The sequence below is a fragment of the Pochonia chlamydosporia genome, assembly GCF_001653235.2.
Source record: "Pochonia chlamydosporia 170 chromosome Unknown PCv3seq00016, whole genome shotgun sequence".
Classification (NCBI taxonomy): domain Eukaryota; kingdom Fungi; phylum Ascomycota; class Sordariomycetes; order Hypocreales; family Clavicipitaceae; genus Pochonia; species Pochonia chlamydosporia.
The window spans coordinates 112,027-133,216 of NW_019154051.1; the positions used below are offsets into that span (position 1 = coordinate 112,027).

The following is a 21,190-nucleotide window of genomic DNA, read 5'->3' on the forward strand; positions in this document are numbered from 1 at the left end:
TAGTGGGAAGCTGTTCCCCTGTGACCAATCTCACCTGCCTCAATGGAGGTTTCCCGCATTCTGGGGTTTATGTCCGACCACGTCCTTCGAAGACAGAAGGTCAGCCTTTGTCAGTTGATTTAAAATCGTACATCTGACCGTTGCACCTAAGCAAAATATACACATGGGCTCGGTGGCCTCTATGGACATCAAATCCGCTTTTTACGAACGTGCGCCTCCTCTTTCTAAAAATTTTGCTGCTTCTGTCTCTGTTTTTTTCTTCTTTTTTCCCCACTTACCCGGAATCATAGTGAGCATTGGAGAAGTGTGAAGAGCTGAATTTGTTTCAGAGGACTAGGAAAGCTCGGGACCTTATATAGTAGAAATTCCTTCCATCAGCGTCACACTACCATAGCAGCATCGCAGCGTTGACGTAAATAGACCACATTCACTCACAACGTTGACAAACTGTGGGGCATGACCACACCCCGGATTGATGTGAAAGCAGACACCACGACTCCCCGATCAATGACTACAAAAGATCGACCGCATCTGATACTGCCGGGCGTTATTTTTGGCAAAGTAAGTAGCCCGCAATCAGGTAGTTATACATGTATTCCTGTTATTTGCTATTTTTTTTGGTAAACTGGAATCCATCACGTCGAATAGTATAAACTCAGGACATTGTACAACGCCAACAGCCAGCAAATATGCTAAATTCCTAGGTACCCAGACGTAATAAGCGTATACATCCATGCGACAACGTCTGGGTTCAATCTTGTTCATCATTATGTATAGACGGGGCATGGCTAGCGCGTTCGATTGAGGCTGTGAGGGTGACATCACTCAACATCTACCAATCAGGGAGAGCGGTGAAGCGCCGTGGCAGAATGCCCATCGGACGAAGTCCGTCAAGTTAAGGGCAATTGTTTCCGAGCAATGTTCATGTGTCTTATTCGTAGATTGTTTGTGGTCTAAGCAATGCCACGACAAGGGTCGGCATCACTTGTCTCGAGACTTCAAGAGATTGTCTGCAACATGTGCTCTTCAGGGGAATTGGGTATATATATGCGAGGGTTGCGGCCAAATTAGAAAATCCTGTAGAAGCAGGTTAAAGGACAAGTTCGCACAGTTTCATGAGGCCTCCATTTTTTCTATTTTTCACGCCCTTAACCTCAGCACAGCATGGGTCTAGCTAAAGCCGCCATCAAAATCGTCATCATCCCAATCGTCATTGTCGTCGTGCTCGCAATCCTTGCAGCCGTTCTGATCCAAATTAAGCGCCGTAAGAGCAAGGATATTGAGCGAGGAGAGTTTCCTCCTCCGGCTGCCTTGCCACCACCAGACTATCCAGCTACGTCGCAGCATCAGACGATTCATTTCACACCAAACAAGCGGGAAGGCAATAATGGGCTTGGATAATGTCCATTATGACTAAGGGGTGTCTTCGTAATGCGGGATTGCGAGGAGTGCAAGAAACATTGCGCTCCGGCGTTATTCGACCTTTTATAGGGCTGAGATGGCAGACTTTTCGGGTCAGTTTACATTGCTACACAGGCGTTGGAAAGGCTCATGACATGTAGGTGATGGTGGAAATGGGCTAAGGATTGGTATTTACTGTACTACTGTACCTAGCTATGAAGGAAATAATGCTTCTTGATATCCTGGCCAAGTTGTCTCGTTTACATTTAAGAAAGTATGAGCAGTTCCGTAGCTTCGAAGTACAACTCCAAGGCAGTATAACCCCTGCGCGGACAATTCCGCGCATAAATTGAGACTATCAAACCGTTCGCACTGGCCCCATCGAATCATCGATGGCTCAGATCTTTAAAGCTGTTACTGATGCCTGTGAGCAACTTCTCTACCTTTTGGCAAAGTCAGCTGCCGTCGGAAATGCTAACAGGCAATCGCAGCTTTGGCTGCCAGTGTCCATATTCAAGTCTCCCAATATATCCTTCGACGAACAAGGCCATGTTGTTGATGAATCGCCCAACCCGGCATACGTCCAGCAAGATGCCAATATGCTCGCACCCCCGGTTACGGCGAGCATATGCTGGATCAACTGTACGATGAGCTTCCAGTGGATCCACTATGCTGAGATGCTCAGTGGATTATGATCTATCCACTACACTCGCGCACCCAGTGGATTGAGTGGAGTTGCTTTCAACCCTGGTTCTAGAGTTCCAAAGTAGTAGTTTACGCGTGGTGACGCAACTGATTTGCAGTTAGGGCGGCAGACATACCTCTGCACGTGGCATGCCAAGCCCCTATGCATAGCCGCAGACAGCCTTGTTCTCTCCCGTCTATATTTGCAGAACTTCGCCTACATTTCTCATATCAGAAGCTTTCTGTTATAATACAGCTGTCACAGCGAATGGCAAAAGTTATTCCAACTCCCCCATCCGTTCGATCATCGCGCTCATCAACTCCGCGCACAACCCATTCAAATGGGTTAAGATACCGAAAGAAACGCCCTTTCAGTAGTGGACGTCACGGTAACGACTGGGTTTTTGGCGGGCTCAGTGTGGCATTGACTATAAAAGCTCTCTATAACAAACTTAAAGGAAAGTTCACTTCTCGTCTTTAAAGTTGATTAACTGTAAGAGCTCGAATGTTGTTACTATAGGTTTGACATTCTAACGTCAATTTAGGGAATGCTCTCATCGGGAAGACATTTTCAACCGAACTGGTTTCCTCGCTCAGGGGAGTCACGGAGTGTTCGATTGCCAATGATAGGGATGGAAGATGGGCGGGTATTGATGTTCAGGAATCTCAAAAGGGGCGGCTATGTTTGCATGCTGTCACACTTCACGACTCGTTTGCATAACTGGACGACGATCGGGCAGAAGATCCCCTGTGAATCGGGCAACGAGAGACTCTTGATTTCCTACAAAAAGAGTGGACTTATACGAATACTAAATACTTTAGAATACTGCTGCCTGCAAGGCAGCAGTATGATAATGTTGTTGCCTCGTAGGCAATACCATACTGGGCTTGCTTTGAATGAGCGACTTGATCTTGACACATGCTACGATAGGACTGAAGGAAGGACATGTATTTTGTCCCGGACAATACCCTCAATGAACCTTTGTGACGTCCTGTTAGCTGACTAGAAGGCTAACTTCTCTTGATTTGCTGTCGCTGGTGATTGTGGCCGACTCTCAGGGACTACGGTGAACAAACGCCTGATGAAGCCACGTCATCGTAGACACTATGCGCCACTTCAGCCACACAAGCCGTGCCGGTCAAACAAATCTTGCTTGGTGCGGAGTTGAATGCGTATGCCTTCAGCGCGCCGATTGAATCTATAGCTTCTAATTTCTAGCTATAGGCAACAGAGTAATCGGAATGTCTTTCTCTGCAAGGACACTCTTGAGTTTTTAGGTGCTCTGTCACTAGGCGCTCATGCTGCGAATTGTGGCCAAACGCTATGTTATGGCTACTGGATTCTGAATCTCCCCATGTCGACGTCGGCCCCCAAAATCTCTACTAAGTATATCGATGATGTTGAGCCGAGGTTGAAAACTCGAGGTACTCTGAAGTTGATGTCTGTTTCTTGGCCATATATGCCGATTGCCAGCGGCAATTTCCCCTGGGCATCCAAGTTGAGCGTCCTCGTCTGTCAACACGACCATTGCATGGCAGGAAGGACGCAATCTTCAGAAGGTTCTCTTGCACTAGGCAACAGAGCCACAGTTCAAAAGAAGGATGCCGAGTTTGGCTTTATTGGTGAGACTGATGGCCACGCGAGTTGTTGCCGCGAGGCCCCCATACATTATGACTGGTATGACGTTAACATCGCAGAAAAGAGCTCCCAATGTCCTGTGCTGAAGTGGCTGATACTGAAAGGGGCTTGTTGGCCCCGAAGCTCCGGCAGCACCCAGGAGGTGGACAAGCATTCACGGACCTGGTAAGGCAGGGAGTACTTTTGGACGCTAAGCCATGCCAATGGTCGATGACTGAGCGAATACTTAACTAAAAGCCTTTCTGCACCATGCCAGCACTATTTTCCGCCTACGCCACCTGCAACAACGAAGGTCTTATCATCGCGAAACGTCGAACTACGATCAGCACTGTCAGTGAGATTTGACTTGCAATCAGCCAAGATATGCCAACAAAGCCTAACGTAATATAAGTATCAATTTACAACTAAATGAGCCCAAAGTCAAGCTACGGTCACTGCACGCCAATTGGGAGGAGCTATATCCTGCACCCCGTTGCGTCGCACAGTCTCGGCTTTTCTCTTCTAAGGATTTAGTCTAACCAGACTAAGGTTTGCCGTCATGTTAGCTCTGCTTCGTGAATGAGCTGCTATAGGATCTGTGCTTCGGTCGGACAATGCTGTTTGGGTTACTATACCAAGCGCAAGCTGTACTTCGTTTCTCGATTCGGTCTGGTTTCATTATCTGGAAAAAAGGAAGCCAAAACCACTGGCCTGTCGCCCCAACCCACCTGCCACGTCTACTATGAAAGTTATGGGACTAGAAGGACGTAAAAATCAGAAGAACAATGCCGGTAGTGGAACCGCGAAGCTAGGGCAAAATCATCCATCGATTTATTTTTGCGACCTATGCCCAAGACGTTTCACACGAGCGCACTACGAATCCTAAAGAAAACCGGATTAAAGGCTTATATACTGTCAAAGACATACTTCCGAGTGGCTAATCGACTAGACACGGCTTGTTATGCAAATCAGGCTGGAGAGAGGAAGGGGCCAGTACTGGCTCTTCAACAAATCCACTCTGCCCCCAATCTCTGACTTCACCGGTAGGCACGAACTTGCCTTTTCCCACCGAGAACCTCATCTTACCACGCTTCTCAATCCAAGACTTGGTGGATCCATCATTACCGACCTTCTCATATGGCAACTCGAGTGTGGAAGCCATGATCCGCCCTGTAGATGTATCATTTAGATACCGCTTCATCTTGGCTAGCTTCGTCTTTCTAAATAGCAAAGCAACAGAAGTGAGTATCAACGCCAACAGAAGGAATACCAGGACGACAAACGCAGGAACGGCGTAGGGAAACTCAATAGTGGATAAACTATTGGTGTGTCCCGCCGCAATATTAATGTGTTCTTATCCGACTTGTTGAGAGTTTCTTGTTGACCTGGTGACACGTCCCCGACCACAACTGCAGACTTCGTTTTATTATTATGGTCGCATTGTATCACGACATGGCTAGTTATGGGTCAAATTGATAGCGGACTTGATCCTTGATTTTGCGTACAAACGAAGATGAATTCAGCTAAACATTGGGTCAATAAGCTACCAGAGAAGAAGCATTTGCTATGCATATCTGGAGTTATCTAGAGGAAAGACTACAAGAAACTGCCTACCGCACTTATCTCTGAGTATTGCTTGCGCCTTTATCTGCGGACCATCTGGAGTCGTCCCTCTACATCGCTTGCATTTTATCCTTACGTTCTAAACAAACTGATCTGCCGTACTCATTTATCCCCAGGATCTAAACATCTTGATAGTCTTGACTGCAGAAAGAATCGATCGGTTTGCGGTAGGGGTCTCAGGAGACCGTTCCATGAACTACAATAGCATGCTTTTGCAGATGCATCTTATGTGCGAGAGTCATATCGCAGACCTGACATACTGGCTGATCGTTGTCCCGCAATTGCGCTAGGTGTCTTCGACGGAAGTGTTTACTCAAATCTCCTGGCGTGTAGAATTCGCTAATCTTGTCTTCTACGCGCGGGTCGTCTGATGGCAATGAGAGTGCATTGCCAATGCAGAGGAAACACCTCCTAGGCCTCTGTTTGGGATTGTCAATAAAAACAGACATAGTCGCGAGAAACAGTGGACTGTCTTCCGGGTGCTCACGAAGATTCTCATTCGAGACTGGTGTCGTTCGCAGTACATGAGTACGGCGTATTGTTGGCCCCTCTTCGATGCTGCAGTATGCAACTATGGCCTCAATCGCGTTGTCCCTGCGTTGATACTGTCCCTCAAGAGTATCATCGACTGGAGTCTTTAGGGCCTCGACCAGCAACTTTTGAGCCGGCCGCTGGGGACGGATTGCATTATCCACCCATGGTTCTGCAAAGCCGACTCCTTGGAGTTGGCGTTCAATGTCCACCACGGCCTGTTCGTCAGTCCAGTCGTCCCGAATCTTCTGTTTCAGTTCTCTCTTCAGCCTCTGTTTTAGTGATCGCAACTCGCGGTGTGTTTTCTTATGCTGTTCAGATCCTGGGCGTAATTTTCGCAGCTGGGCAGTAAGCCGTCGAACTTTGGAATCTGATGCGACGGACGCCGATTGCTCGGCCGTGAGGCCCGTCGGCCGGCGTTTGCTCATTGAATGACCAATGCTGCAAGCCTGATCTATAAGCGCCTGCTGTGGCTTCTCGCGACGGATAATGGCCCATGGGTCAGCACGGACAACGCGGCCAAGATAATGTTTTTGGAACGGGACGGAGTTGGCGTGGTCAAGGGAGAGATTCCGGAGCGCCTCGCTCATGTCGGCTATTGTAGCAAAGTTAAAAGGTGTCCCTTTAAGTTGGTATTTGGGAACTTACGGCTTTGGTCAAACTCGTTGGCTGCGTTATAGCGCAGGCTGTACGGTATTGTTTCGTACTGAAGTCCCATGATTTCACCCACTCTCTTAATCCAGCTCGCCATCATGCCATTTGTGATGGTCTTCGTTGCTGACATTTCATACCCCGTCAATGTTTTGACAGCGCGACGAAATATGCATACCTCTTTCAGATCACTTCTTAGAGGCAAGGGTAGCTCCCGCTCGCCGGGATGTATGTCCAGCTCATCTAGTTGCCTAGGAGAGGTGAGATGGGATGCGCGAAATGCTTGGTGGCGAAATAGAATGCCCAGCAGAAAGGCATGGGGACTAAGGAGCAAAGACGGATCGAACATCATCTCGGGGATGGTAAATGTTTTGCTGGTAAGGTATTAACGGAGGTACTCTTAGCATGCAATGCTCAGACAACGGAAATAGTGCACTTACGTATCCTTAGTACCAAGGTATGATTTTGTGAACTCCAACGTGAATCGAATTAAGATCTTGTGTGGTCCACCCTCCGGATCTCTCGCCAAGGCCACTCGGATGTCCCCAAAGCGAAGCCGGAGGATGGACGTTGGGCGAGAGCCTGCAGGAGCCAATAAGAGAAGGAAAAGCACAGCCAGAATTCGGTGTTCTCCAATGTCAAACGACTTCTTTGTGGTGCTGAGCGTTGTCTCGATCTGCTCCTTCAAATCGTTAATAGTCATGCAACGATTAGCTCTCTTCTGGTCGCTAAGTTCGTGTTTTTTTGCAAGCTCTCGGAGGACCTAGGAAACGTTACAACCGTCATGTCTTGTTAGTTATTGGGAATATATACCTTGTGCATATTACGATTCAATTTTGGATCGAGCTTCGCACCAACAGCCCGCTCATATACAAGTCGGAAGACTTTCCAGGCTGTGCCCAACGAGCTGCTTTTTGTGGTGCCTCTCAATTTTCTCCCGTCCTTGCCCGCCCTTTGGTTCAGCCGCCATTCAAAGAATTTATAGAGCATGCCTATGGAGATCGACTCGAAGCAAGCGTGAGGGTCACGCGATAGAACTTCATTGCAAAATCTGCGGGTGGACAGTTAAAACGTAGAGCCTGCAGGAGGTGGGAAGGTAAGGCGACTTACTGCTGCCACCACAGCTCTATCGCGTCCAAGAGTATTGTACTCCCGGGGCTGTAGTCTTCGCCAACAAAAGAGCTTTCATTGAATTCTTCTATGCCCCTCCGGTAATATTCAGGCGGATGTATATTTCCACCAAAAAGTTGGATTTGATCTTCAAAGTCCAGATCATCATCTTGTTGGACGTCAAGGTCGGTTGCCTCAGTTTCCTCACCAGACAGATCCGCTTCATCCTCATCGAAGCAGCTCTCAATCTCTGGTGAAAAAGAGGAGTCAGATTCGTCCGGATCAAGCGAGCGTCGATGGTGTGCCATGATGGATCAAATTGTGAGCGAGGACGTGATCTAGCTTGGTGAAGCCCGCGACTAGTGGAGCTCTAGTTAAATGTGGAGGGGGATTGTAGAGTTGTAGAGGAAACAAAGAGATGGCCCTGCCGCCTCAGCCGCGAGGGCGGGCTTTTAAACGTAGCTATAGAGACCATCTTTAAGTTCTTGAAAAGGCAGCGAGTTGATAAGAACATGTTTCTTGGACCTTGGTTCCAAATTCTCATAAATTGAACACCCTTAGCCGCCGTGTCCAAATCCCGTCCAATGAGAAGTGAGTACCATGTGGTACCTCGCTGAACATTGTCAGACGTGGTCAACCAACGGGCCAAGCTACATGCCTTAAAGCGGCGTTGGGTCCTTGGCAAATTGCCCACCTGTTTGTGTGGCGAAAACCACCAAAACTGGTGGTGCTTTTGCCGTCTTTTTCTTAAAGGTAGTATATATATTCTTAGTCGGCCCCTCCATGCCCCAGAAGTGGTCAAACTACGGCCCAAAATGGATGTTTTTTCCTAATATGGAATGGGTTGACACTTAGCGATCGGCACCTAGATTTATCATTGTTATCGAAAGGCCCATAGCGACCGCCGCGCAGGCGGGCGTTCTCCTCGTTTCAAATGAACCAATCAGTGGCCCGGACGGCGTCTTGGCTGTGCAACCTATTTGCGGATACCGCTGTGGGTTGCCTGTCTTGGTTAGTGACTCGATCGTAACGGTGGACCAGCCTGCACCAAGAGCTCCCGCCAAGAAAAACCAAATGACCGGAAAGCATAGTGGACTAGGCCGCAGGACTCCGGCACGAAAATCAGTTTCCCCAGTCCCGTTCAGATAGTTTTCATCAGGGTGCACAAATTCATGCCATTCACCCACAATTTCCGTCTTCGTCTTCTGTCCTCATCGCCACAACTTCCGCCCAGTACCACATTTGGTTATCTCCTCCGAGGTATTGGCACAATGAAACCTTACCTCCCACCCGAAATCATCCTTCTCGTTGCAGGACACCTCTCTCCTTCTCACCTGGTGTCCTTGCTTCGCGCGGCACCTGGACTGTCGCCATTGCTGACTCGTCGCCATGCTTCACTACTGCATTACCTCGCGGAAGAGGGAGACGGTACGTTGATGGCCTTGCTTGTTGCAAATGGCAATTTCACCCCGGACCTGAAGGACGAAAACTCGCGGACGCCTTTGTCGTGCGCCGCACAAAGCGGACACCAAGGGGTGGTAAAGCTTCTGCTTGAGCGACAAGATGTCGACGCCAACTCGAGGGACGACGATGGTATGACACCGTTATCCCGGGCGGCGTCGGATGGACATGAAGCAGTGGTAAAGCTTCTGCTTGAGCGACAAGATGTCGACGCCAACTCGAGGGACAACAGTGGTATGACACCGTTATCCCGGGCGGCGTCGGATGGACATGAAGCAGTGGTAAAGCTTCTGCTTGAGCAGTGTGGTAAATAATATAGAGTATTACTATTTGCACAGATGAAATCTCTATTTGCACAGATATGTCTCACTAGTTCGGGGATGGCCCAATTCTAGCCCAATCCCGTGCGACCAGCCTGAAACAGTCCATTCCAGTGCAACCGAATGAGGAAAAAGTAAACAGCTAAAATCGAGGATCGTCAATCTCTCGCTACGCATAAATAGATGCCGTTAACTCCACCACAATCGTGACGTCCACTGCAACATAATCCCATCACCACGCCTGTCAAGATGGACATTTGCCGCCTTCTCAGTACACAAAGTCCCTCGCCAGGCCGTGCTGCTGCCGCCACCGCAGTTACTGCCGCCAACGACCCAGCAGACGATGAATATACCGGTGCCACGATCCCACAACTGCCGCCATCGCCACTCTTTGACACATACGATGACCTCTTTGCCTCCCTTCGCAACTTCCACCTTTCCCATGGCGCCGCAATAGTGAAGGCCTCTAGCTCCGCAAGGCGGGATATGGGGGGCATCATTCAGCCAACCTACATCGTCTTCAAATGTGACCGCGGCCCGCGACGGCCGTCACAAAGCTCGGGCCTCAGGAAGCCGTCATCACAGAAGCTTGATTGTCCCGTTAAAATCACGGCCAAGTCCACCAAGTCGTCTAACTAGAAGTGGACGTACACGGTAGTGGAAGGTCAGCACAATCACGGGCAGTCCCTTGATCCGTCGGCGCACAATGTCTATCGCCGCCGCACGGTTGCCCAGCAAGAAAAGGAACGAGAACTAGCCAACGAGAATGGTATTAGGGCCCGCGAGATGGCCAGCATTATTAGAAAAGCCGACAGCCCAGGCTACGATTATTTCCGCAAGCGAGATATCTACAATGATCGTCAAACCATCAAACGCGAGCGATTGAACGGCCTTACTGCTACCCAAGCCTCCGCCAAGGAGCCCGAGGGCGGAGGTATTAGAGTCAGAACCTTACGCGACGAAGAGGACCGCATCTGTGCCGTCTTTTGGACTTACGACTGGTGCCGCACAATGTGGAAGAAGTTCCCGGAGGTGCTCAGTTTGGATAACACATACAAGACCAACCGCTTTGGGTTACATCTATTTCAAGCCACAGGTGTAACGGATCAGAAGTCCCTGGCCAACTTCGCCTTCGGCCTTATAAACGGCGAAAAGGAGCACCACTTCCAGTGGCTATGTGACCGGCTTGACGAGCTTCGCATCGACATTGGGGCAGACACGCCGGAGGTTATCATCACAGACAAGGAACAGGCTCTCCGCACAGCCCTCACGAACACCTTTCCAAGTGCCCAACAGCAGCTCTGCGTATATCACATCTTGGCCAACGTGCGAGCCAAAATTAACGCCCGCTGGAAGGACACTGAGGGCGACGATCACGACGACATTGGTGATGAGTCTGATAATGACGTAGACGCCCTTTCCTGTCATCCAAGCGACAAGAATGCCGAGCAGCTCGAGCCAGAGCTAGATCTTGATGTCGCCGCCAGAGGCCGTGTACAAGACGAGGCAGAGGACGGGCTTGCGACCTCCTCTGATGACTATAACCGTGAGGGCATGTTCAAGGCTTTTCAAGCCGTGGTTTATGCCGCTAATCACGATGCCTTCAAGGACGCGTGGGAGTCATTTGCCGAGACCTTCGGCAAGAAGCAACGGCACATCCTGCGATATATTCAAAAAGAATATATGCCATGGCGCAAGCAGTGGGTGAAATCCTACATTGACCACTATCGGAACTTTGGTCAAAGGGTCAATAGCCCTACCGAGACCGCCCATGCAGACGTCAAGTCTCACCTTGTGACAGGCACGGGAGACCTCCTTTACCTCCACCAGGCCCTTGTCACAATGATTGATAACAAGTCTCGATCCTATCGTCAAGAGGCTGCGAGACAGATTCAACGTCAGCGTGATCAGTACCTCAAGCAGGCATGGCTTGGCAAGCTTAACCTCCAGATCACATATCAGGCCATTGATCTTATCGCCAAGCAGTATCGCTTTGCCCTCGCCGCCCTGCCTGATCAGCGCGAGCCCAAACCGCTACGCCCTTGCACGAGCAACTTCGAGCACCAATACGGCCTGCCTTGCAGCCATCGTATCTTTGATTGTCTCATGAACGGCACGCCTCTGCGACGGAGCCAGATTGCTATGCGTTGGTGGCTCGAGAAGCCGTTGGTATGTCGACTTGACACTGTCACAAGATTTTGGTATTAATAGCCTACTAGAATACTGACGATAAGATACTTAATATTCGCGACCCGGCTGTTGTCATAAGCGCACGGGGCCGGCCCCGTCTGAACGCCAACAACAAGAAGCTCAAGATCCCGCGATACCTCAAGATCGCGGATTACACCTCCCAGCTGGGAAGTTGCGCCGAAGATACGGACGATGACGATGCCGAAGCCGAGCCTAAACAACGGAGTCAAGGAAGGTATTCAGCGCGAGGCCGTGGTCGGAGCCGACAGCCTAGTCGGAATGCGGGCGGAGGAACGCGCCGACTGAACCCGAGCCTTCGCCGCGACCGCTCTCAATTCGAGCTTGACGAGCTACAATCACATATCTCGCGAGGCAACAAGCGTCGACGAGTCCGTGGCGGGGCGGCAGGACGAAGTCGTGCGGATTTATCTCAGGCTGAGAGGTCGCCGACAAACCAGGTCCAAGCGTCACGAGAGTCGTCGGCCGAGAGCTGCATCATCATACCAGGAATGCAATCGGCTGCAACACCATAACTTTTCATGATGTCCCACAGCAAGAAGCATGGTTTGAAGGACTAAAGTACCGTCAGAAAGAACAGGAAGGCGACTGTTAGCCGCAAAACACCTCGTCCTTAGTGGTGTTTTCACAACCCAAATAGTTCCTAGGAATATAATAATTGAATTGATTTAAGCAGTCAATTTTCTGATATTCTTGTGCGTTCCGTAATGTGTTGTCGTACATGTCACCGTGTACTCCTTATGTCGCTGTGTATGCTGCAGCGATCAATTTGAGCTATGCCAGTAGTTGGCAACTTTGCCTCCGAGCCGAGCAACATTCCTCACGGAAACTGATCGGGACCAGGGTGGGGCAGGTGAGTCAGGCTAGTGAGACATCTGTGCAAAAAGAGATTTTCATCTGTGCAAATAGTAATTAATACTCATCTTAAATACCTTGCCCCAATGCTAGAATCCAAGCTATGCATGTGCCGTCGGTGGTCTAATATTTTACCCATCAAGTTGAGATGGGTAAAACACAGGTTGAATCAACATTACAATGCTCACAAAATAGCGAACTTGTTGAATTTATGGCACCGAGGCAACTCAGACAAGTATTAGCTTCTCAATATTTCATTGTATCTAGCGTCCAATCATTATTACATCAACCCAAGAGTATACAGTCGTAATCCATCCAAACTTTTAACTCATCAAACCCAGAACCACTCATGTCGTATCCCCATCCCTATTTTTTCCGTCCCGTTCACTACACTCAGTACTCGGACTCTACAAATACGTCTGCGAGTTTCGATCATCGCCTCCTCGCTGCTTCTTCCTCCATCTCAAACGAGACGTCAACGCCACACCACGCTCATGATGTGACATCTTCCCGGTCTGACGCCTCCTAAAGCGCTCCTTGTTGCGTTTGATACCCTGGCCATTGATATGCGTCAAGATCGCGATCACGACCCATACCAACGTGATGATTGGCATTACCCATGCTGATGACAGGAATGTATCTAGCCTGCCCGCGTTGTACCAAAGCGTGGCTACTAGACCTGTGCCTATGGCGAGGAGGAAGATGATGATCAGCCGCACGATGGGCCACACTTTGAACGGTGTTGTGCGCGCAATGATGGTTAGCATGATCATGAGGAGGATGGTACTGCCGGCGGTGATGTATCCATACGCAAACTATACCAAGCACATTAGCAGCCAGGACGCAGTCTGTTGAGAAAGGAAAGGTTACATACCACCAACTTGTATCGACGCCACGTCTTGTCCTGTACCAACAGCTGGTATCCTCCGTCTTTGATGTTCTTCGCCGCAGCAGGATCCTTCTTAGACACATCATCGTCCAGATTAATCCCAAAAGCGCCATATAGAGCATTCGCCATCGAAAGATATAATGCGTAAACAACGCTACCGAGAGTATCCCAGGCAGCGTCCAATTCTGCCGACAGCTTGTCATCCGTCACAGGCGACGGATTCGCAATCATGGGCCAAATCTTATCCGGTATTCTCGTTATATTGTTTAATGCCTCGTTGACTGTTTCCATGGTGCTCGAAATTTTAGGTGGGTAGTCGTTGAAAAACTTGTGAACAGAAGCGTTCAACGAATTTCGTACGTCTATGCTCGTGGGGTTGCGTGCATCGTCAGTCGGGTCGGAAATGTCGCCGATTCGATTGATCTGGCTGACGATCTTGGACCAGAGAAGATACTGTGTGAATGCTTGCATGAACAGGACGAGGGACAGGTGGAATGGTAGATGGAGACACGTCCATAGCTGTTGGCGGATGCGTGGAAGATGAAATGAGGACCGTAACCAGTCGAAGTAGACTAGGAATACGAGGTAAATCGTCGTAGCTGCCGCTGTCACCAGACTAACGGTTAAAGAATCTTAACATACTTGTCAGCTATCATATGGCTGTGGAATAAGCTCGTGACTTGGACTCACCCCAAACATCTGGATTTTTAACAATCGTCACAACTTCTTTCGCCAACTGTTGAATGCCCTCACCCAATATCATGACCGTCAAAAGCGCCATCCGCTTCATCATATGCGTGTCTGTAAGGCTAGCCACAGACGATACGTTGGAGATCAAGACGCTTGCAATGGCCTCAGCGCCAGCGATAAAATACCAAGTCAAATAAACACGACTCTGCTTGCCGTCTGTAAACCGAAAAGTAACACCCAGGTATACCGCCGACGCGGCTGCATGAATCGCAATCTGCATATAAAGCGGCATGCGCGCCTTTTTGTATCTTCGTACATGCCACAAGGTCGATGCGTATTCAATGGCAAGGCATGCCCGAGAGACGCAGAGAATGAGTGCTAGTATTATTAGTTGACCTTGCCAATAGCCACGAGTTGGATTTGGGGTGAATGCGCTCACACATGGCTCGCATTGTGCCCGGGTCCTGATTATTCGGGTGGAACTTTGGGGCGACGACGACGAAGCCCACTAGGACACCGAGTTGAATGGCTCTAGTTATGCGAGCTGGCGGTTGAGAACTTGTCAGTTATTCTGGATATTGCATGTCGTGATGAAAGTGACAACGTACAAAAGATGCTATCGGTGACGTAGCGCACATCAAACATTGCGACCTGAAACCAAGTCAACCATAGCAAGCTGCACTCTCAATCCGTTAGCGTCGCCCGTGAGCATTAATCCATGCATGAAAGTTCAGATGACAATTGACGAACCAGAAGTATCCAACCGAAGCTTTGAACTTGCTGCGTCCGGTGACTTGTTGAGTGTCGGAAAAGACATTGTAGTTGGCGGCGAAGAACAAATCATAAAAGATCTCTAGCAACGTCGGCTCCTCGTACTTTCAAATCGTCAGAATTGATAGATCTCAACAAGCAATTGCGCTCAAAAAAAATCCAGCACTCACCCGTTCAAACCTAGGAAGCTCCTCCTCATGGCCATGTTGTTCGTCGTCGGATTCAATGCTCCCATCAAGGTTTGTTTCCCAAGTGCGAGCACGACTCACTCCATCGCCTCGTTTGTCAGCCCTATGAACGAGAGGGCTACTAAAAATACGAAGTTTCTTGTGCTGATGTCGAATGTCGTGCGCGTCGTCCAGCATTTTGTGCAACTCTGCCTGAAACACCGCAAATTGCGCCTCTAAATTCCTGAATCGTTCCCGTCAAAGGATGCGACAAACTCGCGCAAGCTCAGGCGACACAGATGGCGCAGTTAGTTGAAAAGTGCAACATCATGTAGAAGGTTTAAAAAAAAATATTAAATCCAACACTCGCAAAGGACGGGTAGTATTCTCCCGCGGATGGCCGTGGCCACCAAATTTGCCGACGGCCACAAACTCCAACATGAAACCAATCAAGACGCATTACGATGCTTCTGGATTGACAAATGGTCCACGTCAATCCGTATGCAGTTCAACGCCGGATTTGCACCATATCCCAGCCCAATGGGACAAAAGTTCGCTGGGGGGACCAACGCAAGCGGGTCTGGATAGGGTGACGCAGAACAGTCAGACTTGACCCATTGGGAGGGACGAAACTCAGTAATTTTGGTGGTCTGCTACGGTGGGCGATAGGGAGCACTGTTGCAAAACCCCCCGGTTGTTTCGTTTTAGGTTTAGGGTCTTACGTCCCTAGTCAGCTGGGTACTTCAAGCGCCATCAAATATGTACGGCGGATTAGCAGCGGGCTCGCGCGGCCTGCTGCCAGTCTAATCGATCACTTGAGGTTACTCGGTACGTCAACTGTAAAATGGCGAACCATTTGCCGCTAGAGAGATGATTTTCAGCGCCATATCGCGAATTCATTACTCAACAATTCTCAATTGATCTTTCTATATAAAGTCAATACAAGAATTTCGGTTGCTATAGTCGCGATTTGAATGCACAATAGTGAAGGACGAGCTGGCGACAATGTTCATCTCGCGATGAGGATCACGATGCGGACGGAGAATCACCACACCAACCCCACTTCTGATCAGCAGCGGACAAGCGCAGCAGCCTCCTGCTTAAACTGGTTTAGCGACATCATCCACCGTAAGGAAGGACGATGTTGTTTTGTTCTCCTTGAAAAGCTCGGCCTGAAACAGGATTCCTCTCCTCGTCTCCTTCAACTTGCTCTCATCTCTCGTCAAGCCAAATGGATCCTTCAAAGATCCCCTCTGGGCATATTTATTGCATCCAAGATGGAAAGAAGCACTATAAACTCTTCACCACCATATATACAAGCGCCAACTATTGTGGTCGTTGCGGCTTGGCCAACCCCTTTCGGACCCAGCAACGAGCCAGGTCTAAAACTCCAGCACTTCCTGGCCCATATGATGAGGTGGTGGAAGTCGAGGACTCTCCGCCACGGTCAGTCAGCCCAGCAAGTCTACTACTACGTGACAGACCAAAACCAGTGAAAGATGAAGACGAAGAGAATGAGGATAATTAAACCACCACATTCACGTGTCAAGTCACTGAGTGAAATAAAATAGAACCCTGCTTATCCGCCGCGGACCCTCTGATATGACATTGCCCCTTTGTGAAAGCCAAAAAACTAAGAAACGTAGGCTGAAGTACATCGAGCAATGTACCGTGCGCCAAGCACTAGCGCCGCTAACCGAATTTGGCACCGTCGTCGTGGTTTTTGGGGTTTTGCAACAGTGACCCCTATAGCCTGCCATAGTCTGCCTCGGATTGTTGCCGAAAGGGCTGATCTGTGCAGACAGGGAAGGTTACATGACAAGGTGTGTCGAACGTGGCTGAGATCTTGGCTGGTGATATTGAGTTTTGGATGGAGGAGTCAACTGGTGGTTGTTCTCCGCTTGTCAGGCTGTGTCAGGGGCTCCATCGAATATCCTTTGGAGATTTGTTCTTGAGACATTTGGAGTTGAGGGGAGCGACTGGGTTTAATTGCCTGATGAATATCAACAGGGCTGAAGATCGCTGCGGATTTGGTCTTACCGGCAAACCGGGGTGACTCGTGTCGATTCCCGAACGGGCAGGGAATAATGTACGGAGTAGGGCAGACGGAGATGCCATGAAGTTACAAAGTTCAACGGCTATGTCCGAGGTGTCCATCAGTGTTACTTGTTTGTCCCTCTTCTGTTTCCGCCCAGCTTCTTGGGGATTTGAGAGCTGCGCCACCACCACATTGTCGAGTAGAACAGAAAGAGCATCCTGACCCGACGCAGACAAAGAACGCGGAACATGATTCGAGACGTCAATCAGTAGACTCGTCCATTCGTCTAATTCTGAAGTTCGCAGGCAGGTGTCGGCAGCGAGCCTGTGCGAGAAAATGCCTGCGACCGTCATCTTCTCCAGATTGGCTCTCGAATGACGTTTTACCTTCGTCAAGTCGGTTCTCTGTGAGTGCTTGAGTTTTCCGTTGCTCTGTGGCCGACTTGGAAGGTTACGAAGATTGTAGGTATGCCTGCTCTGTGACCGGCTCGGCAGGTTACGAAGATTGTAGGTACGCCTGGGTAACGCATGGTTAGGATGTCTCTTATCCTCTACTTCATAGGTATCGTTGGACTGGCTGTTTTTCTCAAACTCCTCCTGGTCCCAATTTGTGGGCAATGGGATTGATCGGTTGCGCAGGAGAGAGACAGGATGATCATGGGATTTTTCTGTACTGTCGGGTGAATTTCCATCACATGGACCTGGACCGTCTTCAAATGCTGGCGTTCTTGGAGAGGCAGATGGGATCAAGCCGCGCAATTCGACAGCGCATTGCGAAGCATCTTCCATCGGATGAGTACTCTCCGGGTTAGCGTTATAGGCACTCCAGCATTGATACAAATCCACAGCCACGGGAGGATCTGGATGTGATTGTACTGGCGAAAGCTGGACCGCATCGGGGGTAGAGACGAGGCTGGGGTAGTCCCGGGGGCTAGGACTCTGCAGCTGTACATCTGGTTGAGAAATATCCACTGCAAACTGCATGATCGGATATTGAGAGAGGACTGGACCGACCGATGTCCTTCGAGACGAATTAGCTTATACAGTACATGATAAAGGCATGCTCTTTTGTTCTTGAAGGTACGAACATGTCGGAATAGTCACCTGGATTGATGTCTCCGTAAGCCCCCGGGGACGAGGACATCTCCTGTAATAGTTGTCGAGATTTCAAAGGAATAGTATTCGCTTCCGAAGGTATAAAACTCCTCCGCAGAGCTTTCTGAGCGCAAGTTAGCGGTGAACATCCTTCCAAGCTTGCGTTACAAGCTCTTACCTATGTCAACTGTCGAAGCTTGTGGGGCGTCAACCGTAGACGCTCCGTTCACACATACGTGGGGGAGCACATTGTAATAATGCCAATTGGGCATCGAAGATACGGTCTTGGTGTTTTCCTTCTGTTGCATTATATCGAACGCGTCGGACACGATATTGGATGGAGATGACATCTTAAACCCCAAAGCCCAAGCGCAGGCAAGGCAGGTAAATCCCGGCTCCTCAAACGTCTCCATAGCGATAACGTACAAAGAATTATTGCAGGTGTAAGTTGAAAATTCAGTTATAAACTGGGCGTTAGCTTCTAACAGCCCAGGCTGGACGCTCATGTAGCTAATGTCGAAATTAAGAGAAGAGGTTGATATGCGTTGAGAGTATCCCCGGTGTCCGGGCGTTGCAAAACGTGTCAGGTGATTAGTCAATCAGGAATAATGAGTGAAGTTCAAGGAATTTCAGCGTCTTTTCTGGGTATGAACCCCTTTAAATACTTGGCATTCGGCATGGCGTTCACGAGACGTCGGTTGAAGCCGCGTGATATCTCTGCGGCTCCATTTCGGTAAGCTTCGTGCTCCGCGTCATCTTCGGTAGCCTCTCTCGGATGATGTTTCCAGAACATGAGCTTTAGTTTACGTATTGCTTTATGGAGCTAGCCGTGTTGTGAATTTATTGAACAGTTGTATTGACTTAATGAGTGGATGCTATGAGCTTCCAAATTCAACGAAGCAAAGCAGATGGCACTACATGATTGTAGCATGAAGAAATGAACGATTGCCAATATTATTTTCATGACTTGAAATAATCCAGCACTATTTGTGGCTCATCTCACGGAGGCTAAATTGCCCATATACAGCCCCCATGAATGTAGTCTTATTTCGCCAGGTCCTTAAAGTCTGGACTTCACTTGGTAGCTACTTCCACGGTCAGACTGTGACGGTACAAGGGCACGAGCAAGGTCAAGTGCGACTTGGATAAAGCGATTGTTCACAAGGAGAGTAAGAGCTTCCTTCGGAAGCTCTGACTCGAGCTATCTGAGTTCTAAAGTGGGGCCATTCCCTTAGTTACACAGACCTATATTTGATGGCTCAAAATATTGTGGGACAAATAATATTGGAGGTATAATGTGTTTAACTTACCTTATCTTGCTGGAAGTGGTGTAACTCGTTTCTATTACCACTCTCTCTTGTTGCCGATTTTTTGCGACCAGTTGTTTGAACTTGTCTTCATCCCATTCGGGGAGGCCAAAATTGGCGCCTATACCACCAGGGTCCGCAAAGCGAACGGTGGAAAAGCACATGTTCTTTGCTTCCGTCTCTGCTCTGTCGTCTCCAGAAAGAGTTTTGGTCCATGGTGGAAGGCAATCGCTTGCGTCCATACCCCCATAGTCGATTCGATCACCGATAACGTCACCAGACTTGAGATTGATCTTGAGACCAACGTTGCTGTTTCAGCGGCAGATGGCGAGGCTGCCTCAGGTTGCTTGCATGACTTTTCCACTGTACATTATGTTCGCCTCTCCTTCCGTCGAGGTCCCATTAGACGGTGTCGAGTCATGAAGCACAAGGCAAGTCAAGGTCATGTGGCTCTGTTGGCTTGTAAGTTGCTAGTGGCGATAGCGTTTGAGTTTTACTTACCGGCAAGATGTATGGGCGATACGCAGATGCCTTACTAGATCCAATACTTTTTGCCTCCCACGGTAGAGATGGAGGTAGAGATACAGAGGGGTAGTGGCTTGGGGCTTGCATGCAGGGTTCAAGCCATTGTGCAGATCTGGTGACGGATTTCGAGTGGGCGCGGGTTGGCTATCTCTGGGCATCTGCAGTCCTACCTTCCCAATGCCTGACCAAATGCATCGTTTCCTCAACTTGTCCCAAATACAAACCCAGAAGGGTCACCAAACCCTCCTGCACCAATAATGCTCTTAGTACCCTTATCAGCATGGTCCGTGATGGACAGAAACGAGTCAGTTCCGTCCATCTACATATAGCCCAGCGTGAATTGTGGCTTCCGCGCTTTTTTGTCTGTAGAGTTGCATCACATCAAGCGGCGGCCAGGCCTACTAAGGTCTACCAAGCTTGAGTGATCAGTGCATAACAGGTCGTGGTTGCGCATGATTTGGTGCCAGAGCGTCCTGGTAAGACCTCCTGCTACTGAGTAGGAGCTCCGGTTATCTAGAGGAAACCGTTGACTTCACTTAGAGAGAATCTGCTGGCCGATAACAACCAAGACATGACATTTTATAGGTTTAACGTGCATTCGTTTGCGACAGATCAAACCGAGACAGGCAGGTATACTGGGGATGGATTCCCGGCACCTCCACATCCAGTCTTCTTTACGGACTGACGGCCCAAGCTATAATTCCCTTGTTGCTCAAGGTTGGAAAATAGGGCTGCATTCCAGTTTCAAAGCCGTTCACTTCGGCCCGTGGCTTCCATGTCGCTGCAAGCCACATTGGGGTTCAGGGCCGAAATATATTTATGGGCGGTGCCGCCTACATTAACGCAATGCATTAAATGAAGCATGTAGTTATATACTGGGCATAATTATGGCTCTACAAAGCGACAATACTGTCTTTTACCGAGAATTCCAGCTCGTAAGAGCACCGTCGATCGAGCATCCAGAAGGACGTTGGTCAGGTTTTCTCTTGAGTAATTCACAAATTATTGATCCTACTGGAGCTTGCCTTCCTCTGGATTTTCGTCAAAAAATTGAGGATCTATCCTTTCTTCCTTCTCGAACGCAAGAGAGGGCGCCTGTTCATACTGGAAAGTCTCTTGAATACATGTAAGTAAGTGTAACAAGATCCATTCCAGCGAACGTTCCACTAACGGTAAGGGAGATACATTGAATTCAGAACTGATTGGAGACCTGCTACCTTAGTCCTACAAAGGCGCAAGCTGACCTT

The 21,190-nt window shown here is 49.2% G+C and overlaps 7 protein-coding genes across 7 annotated transcripts; 4 read left to right on the top strand and 3 right to left on the bottom strand.

The window, feature by feature from the left end:
• Positions 1 to 3,440: 3,440 nt before the first annotated feature.
• VFPPC_18370 (hypothetical protein) lies at positions 3,441 to 3,893 on the top strand (the record flags this gene model as incomplete). The annotated part of the gene is made up of 1 exon (XM_022429991.1): positions 3,441 to 3,893. The coding sequence occupies one exon, from the start codon at positions 3,441 to 3,443 to the stop codon at positions 3,891 to 3,893; it is 453 nt and encodes a 150-aa protein (XP_022284944.1).
• A 389-nt stretch (positions 3,894 to 4,282) lies between these two features.
• VFPPC_18371 (hypothetical protein) lies at positions 4,283 to 4,474 on the top strand (the record flags this gene model as incomplete). Its single annotated transcript, XM_022429992.1, has 1 exon — positions 4,283 to 4,474. One exon carries the CDS (start codon positions 4,283 to 4,285, stop codon positions 4,472 to 4,474), a length of 192 nt encoding a protein of 63 aa, XP_022284945.1.
• A 958-nt stretch (positions 4,475 to 5,432) lies between these two features.
• On the bottom strand, positions 5,433 to 7,926 carry VFPPC_11568 (C2H2 finger domain-containing protein; the record flags this gene model as incomplete). The annotated part of the gene is made up of 6 exons (XM_018289707.1): positions 5,433 to 5,522; positions 5,587 to 6,452; positions 6,506 to 6,882; positions 6,949 to 7,271; positions 7,322 to 7,559; positions 7,619 to 7,926. The coding sequence occupies 6 exons, from the start codon at positions 7,924 to 7,926 to the stop codon at positions 5,433 to 5,435; spliced, it is 2,202 nt and encodes a 733-aa protein (XP_018136600.1).
• A 963-nt stretch (positions 7,927 to 8,889) lies between these two features.
• VFPPC_11570 (ankyrin repeats (3 copies) domain-containing protein) lies at positions 8,890 to 9,393 on the top strand (the record flags this gene model as incomplete). The annotated part of the gene is made up of 1 exon (XM_018289708.1): positions 8,890 to 9,393. The coding sequence occupies one exon, from the start codon at positions 8,890 to 8,892 to the stop codon at positions 9,391 to 9,393; it is 504 nt and encodes a 167-aa protein (XP_018136601.1).
• Positions 9,394 to 9,648: 255 nt separating this feature from the next.
• Positions 9,649 to 12,122, top strand: VFPPC_11571 (transposase; the record flags this gene model as incomplete). Its single annotated transcript, XM_018289709.1, has 3 exons — positions 9,649 to 9,994; positions 10,058 to 11,568; positions 11,619 to 12,122. 3 exons carry the CDS (start codon positions 9,649 to 9,651, stop codon positions 12,120 to 12,122), a joined length of 2,361 nt encoding a protein of 786 aa, XP_018136602.1.
• Positions 12,123 to 12,869: 747 nt separating this feature from the next.
• VFPPC_11572 (low temperature requirement A) lies at positions 12,870 to 15,177 on the bottom strand (the record flags this gene model as incomplete). The annotated part of the gene is made up of 7 exons (XM_018289710.1): positions 12,870 to 13,277; positions 13,337 to 13,983; positions 14,042 to 14,419; positions 14,481 to 14,585; positions 14,650 to 14,717; positions 14,792 to 14,916; positions 14,983 to 15,177. 7 exons carry the CDS (start codon positions 15,175 to 15,177, stop codon positions 12,870 to 12,872), a joined length of 1,926 nt encoding a protein of 641 aa, XP_018136603.1.
• Positions 15,178 to 16,893: 1,716 nt separating this feature from the next.
• On the bottom strand, positions 16,894 to 18,524 carry VFPPC_11573 (hypothetical protein; the record flags this gene model as incomplete). The annotated part of the gene is made up of 3 exons (XM_018289711.1): positions 16,894 to 18,037; positions 18,121 to 18,235; positions 18,290 to 18,524. 3 exons carry the CDS (start codon positions 18,522 to 18,524, stop codon positions 16,894 to 16,896), a joined length of 1,494 nt encoding a protein of 497 aa, XP_018136604.1.
• Positions 18,525 to 21,190: the final 2,666 nt, after the last annotated feature.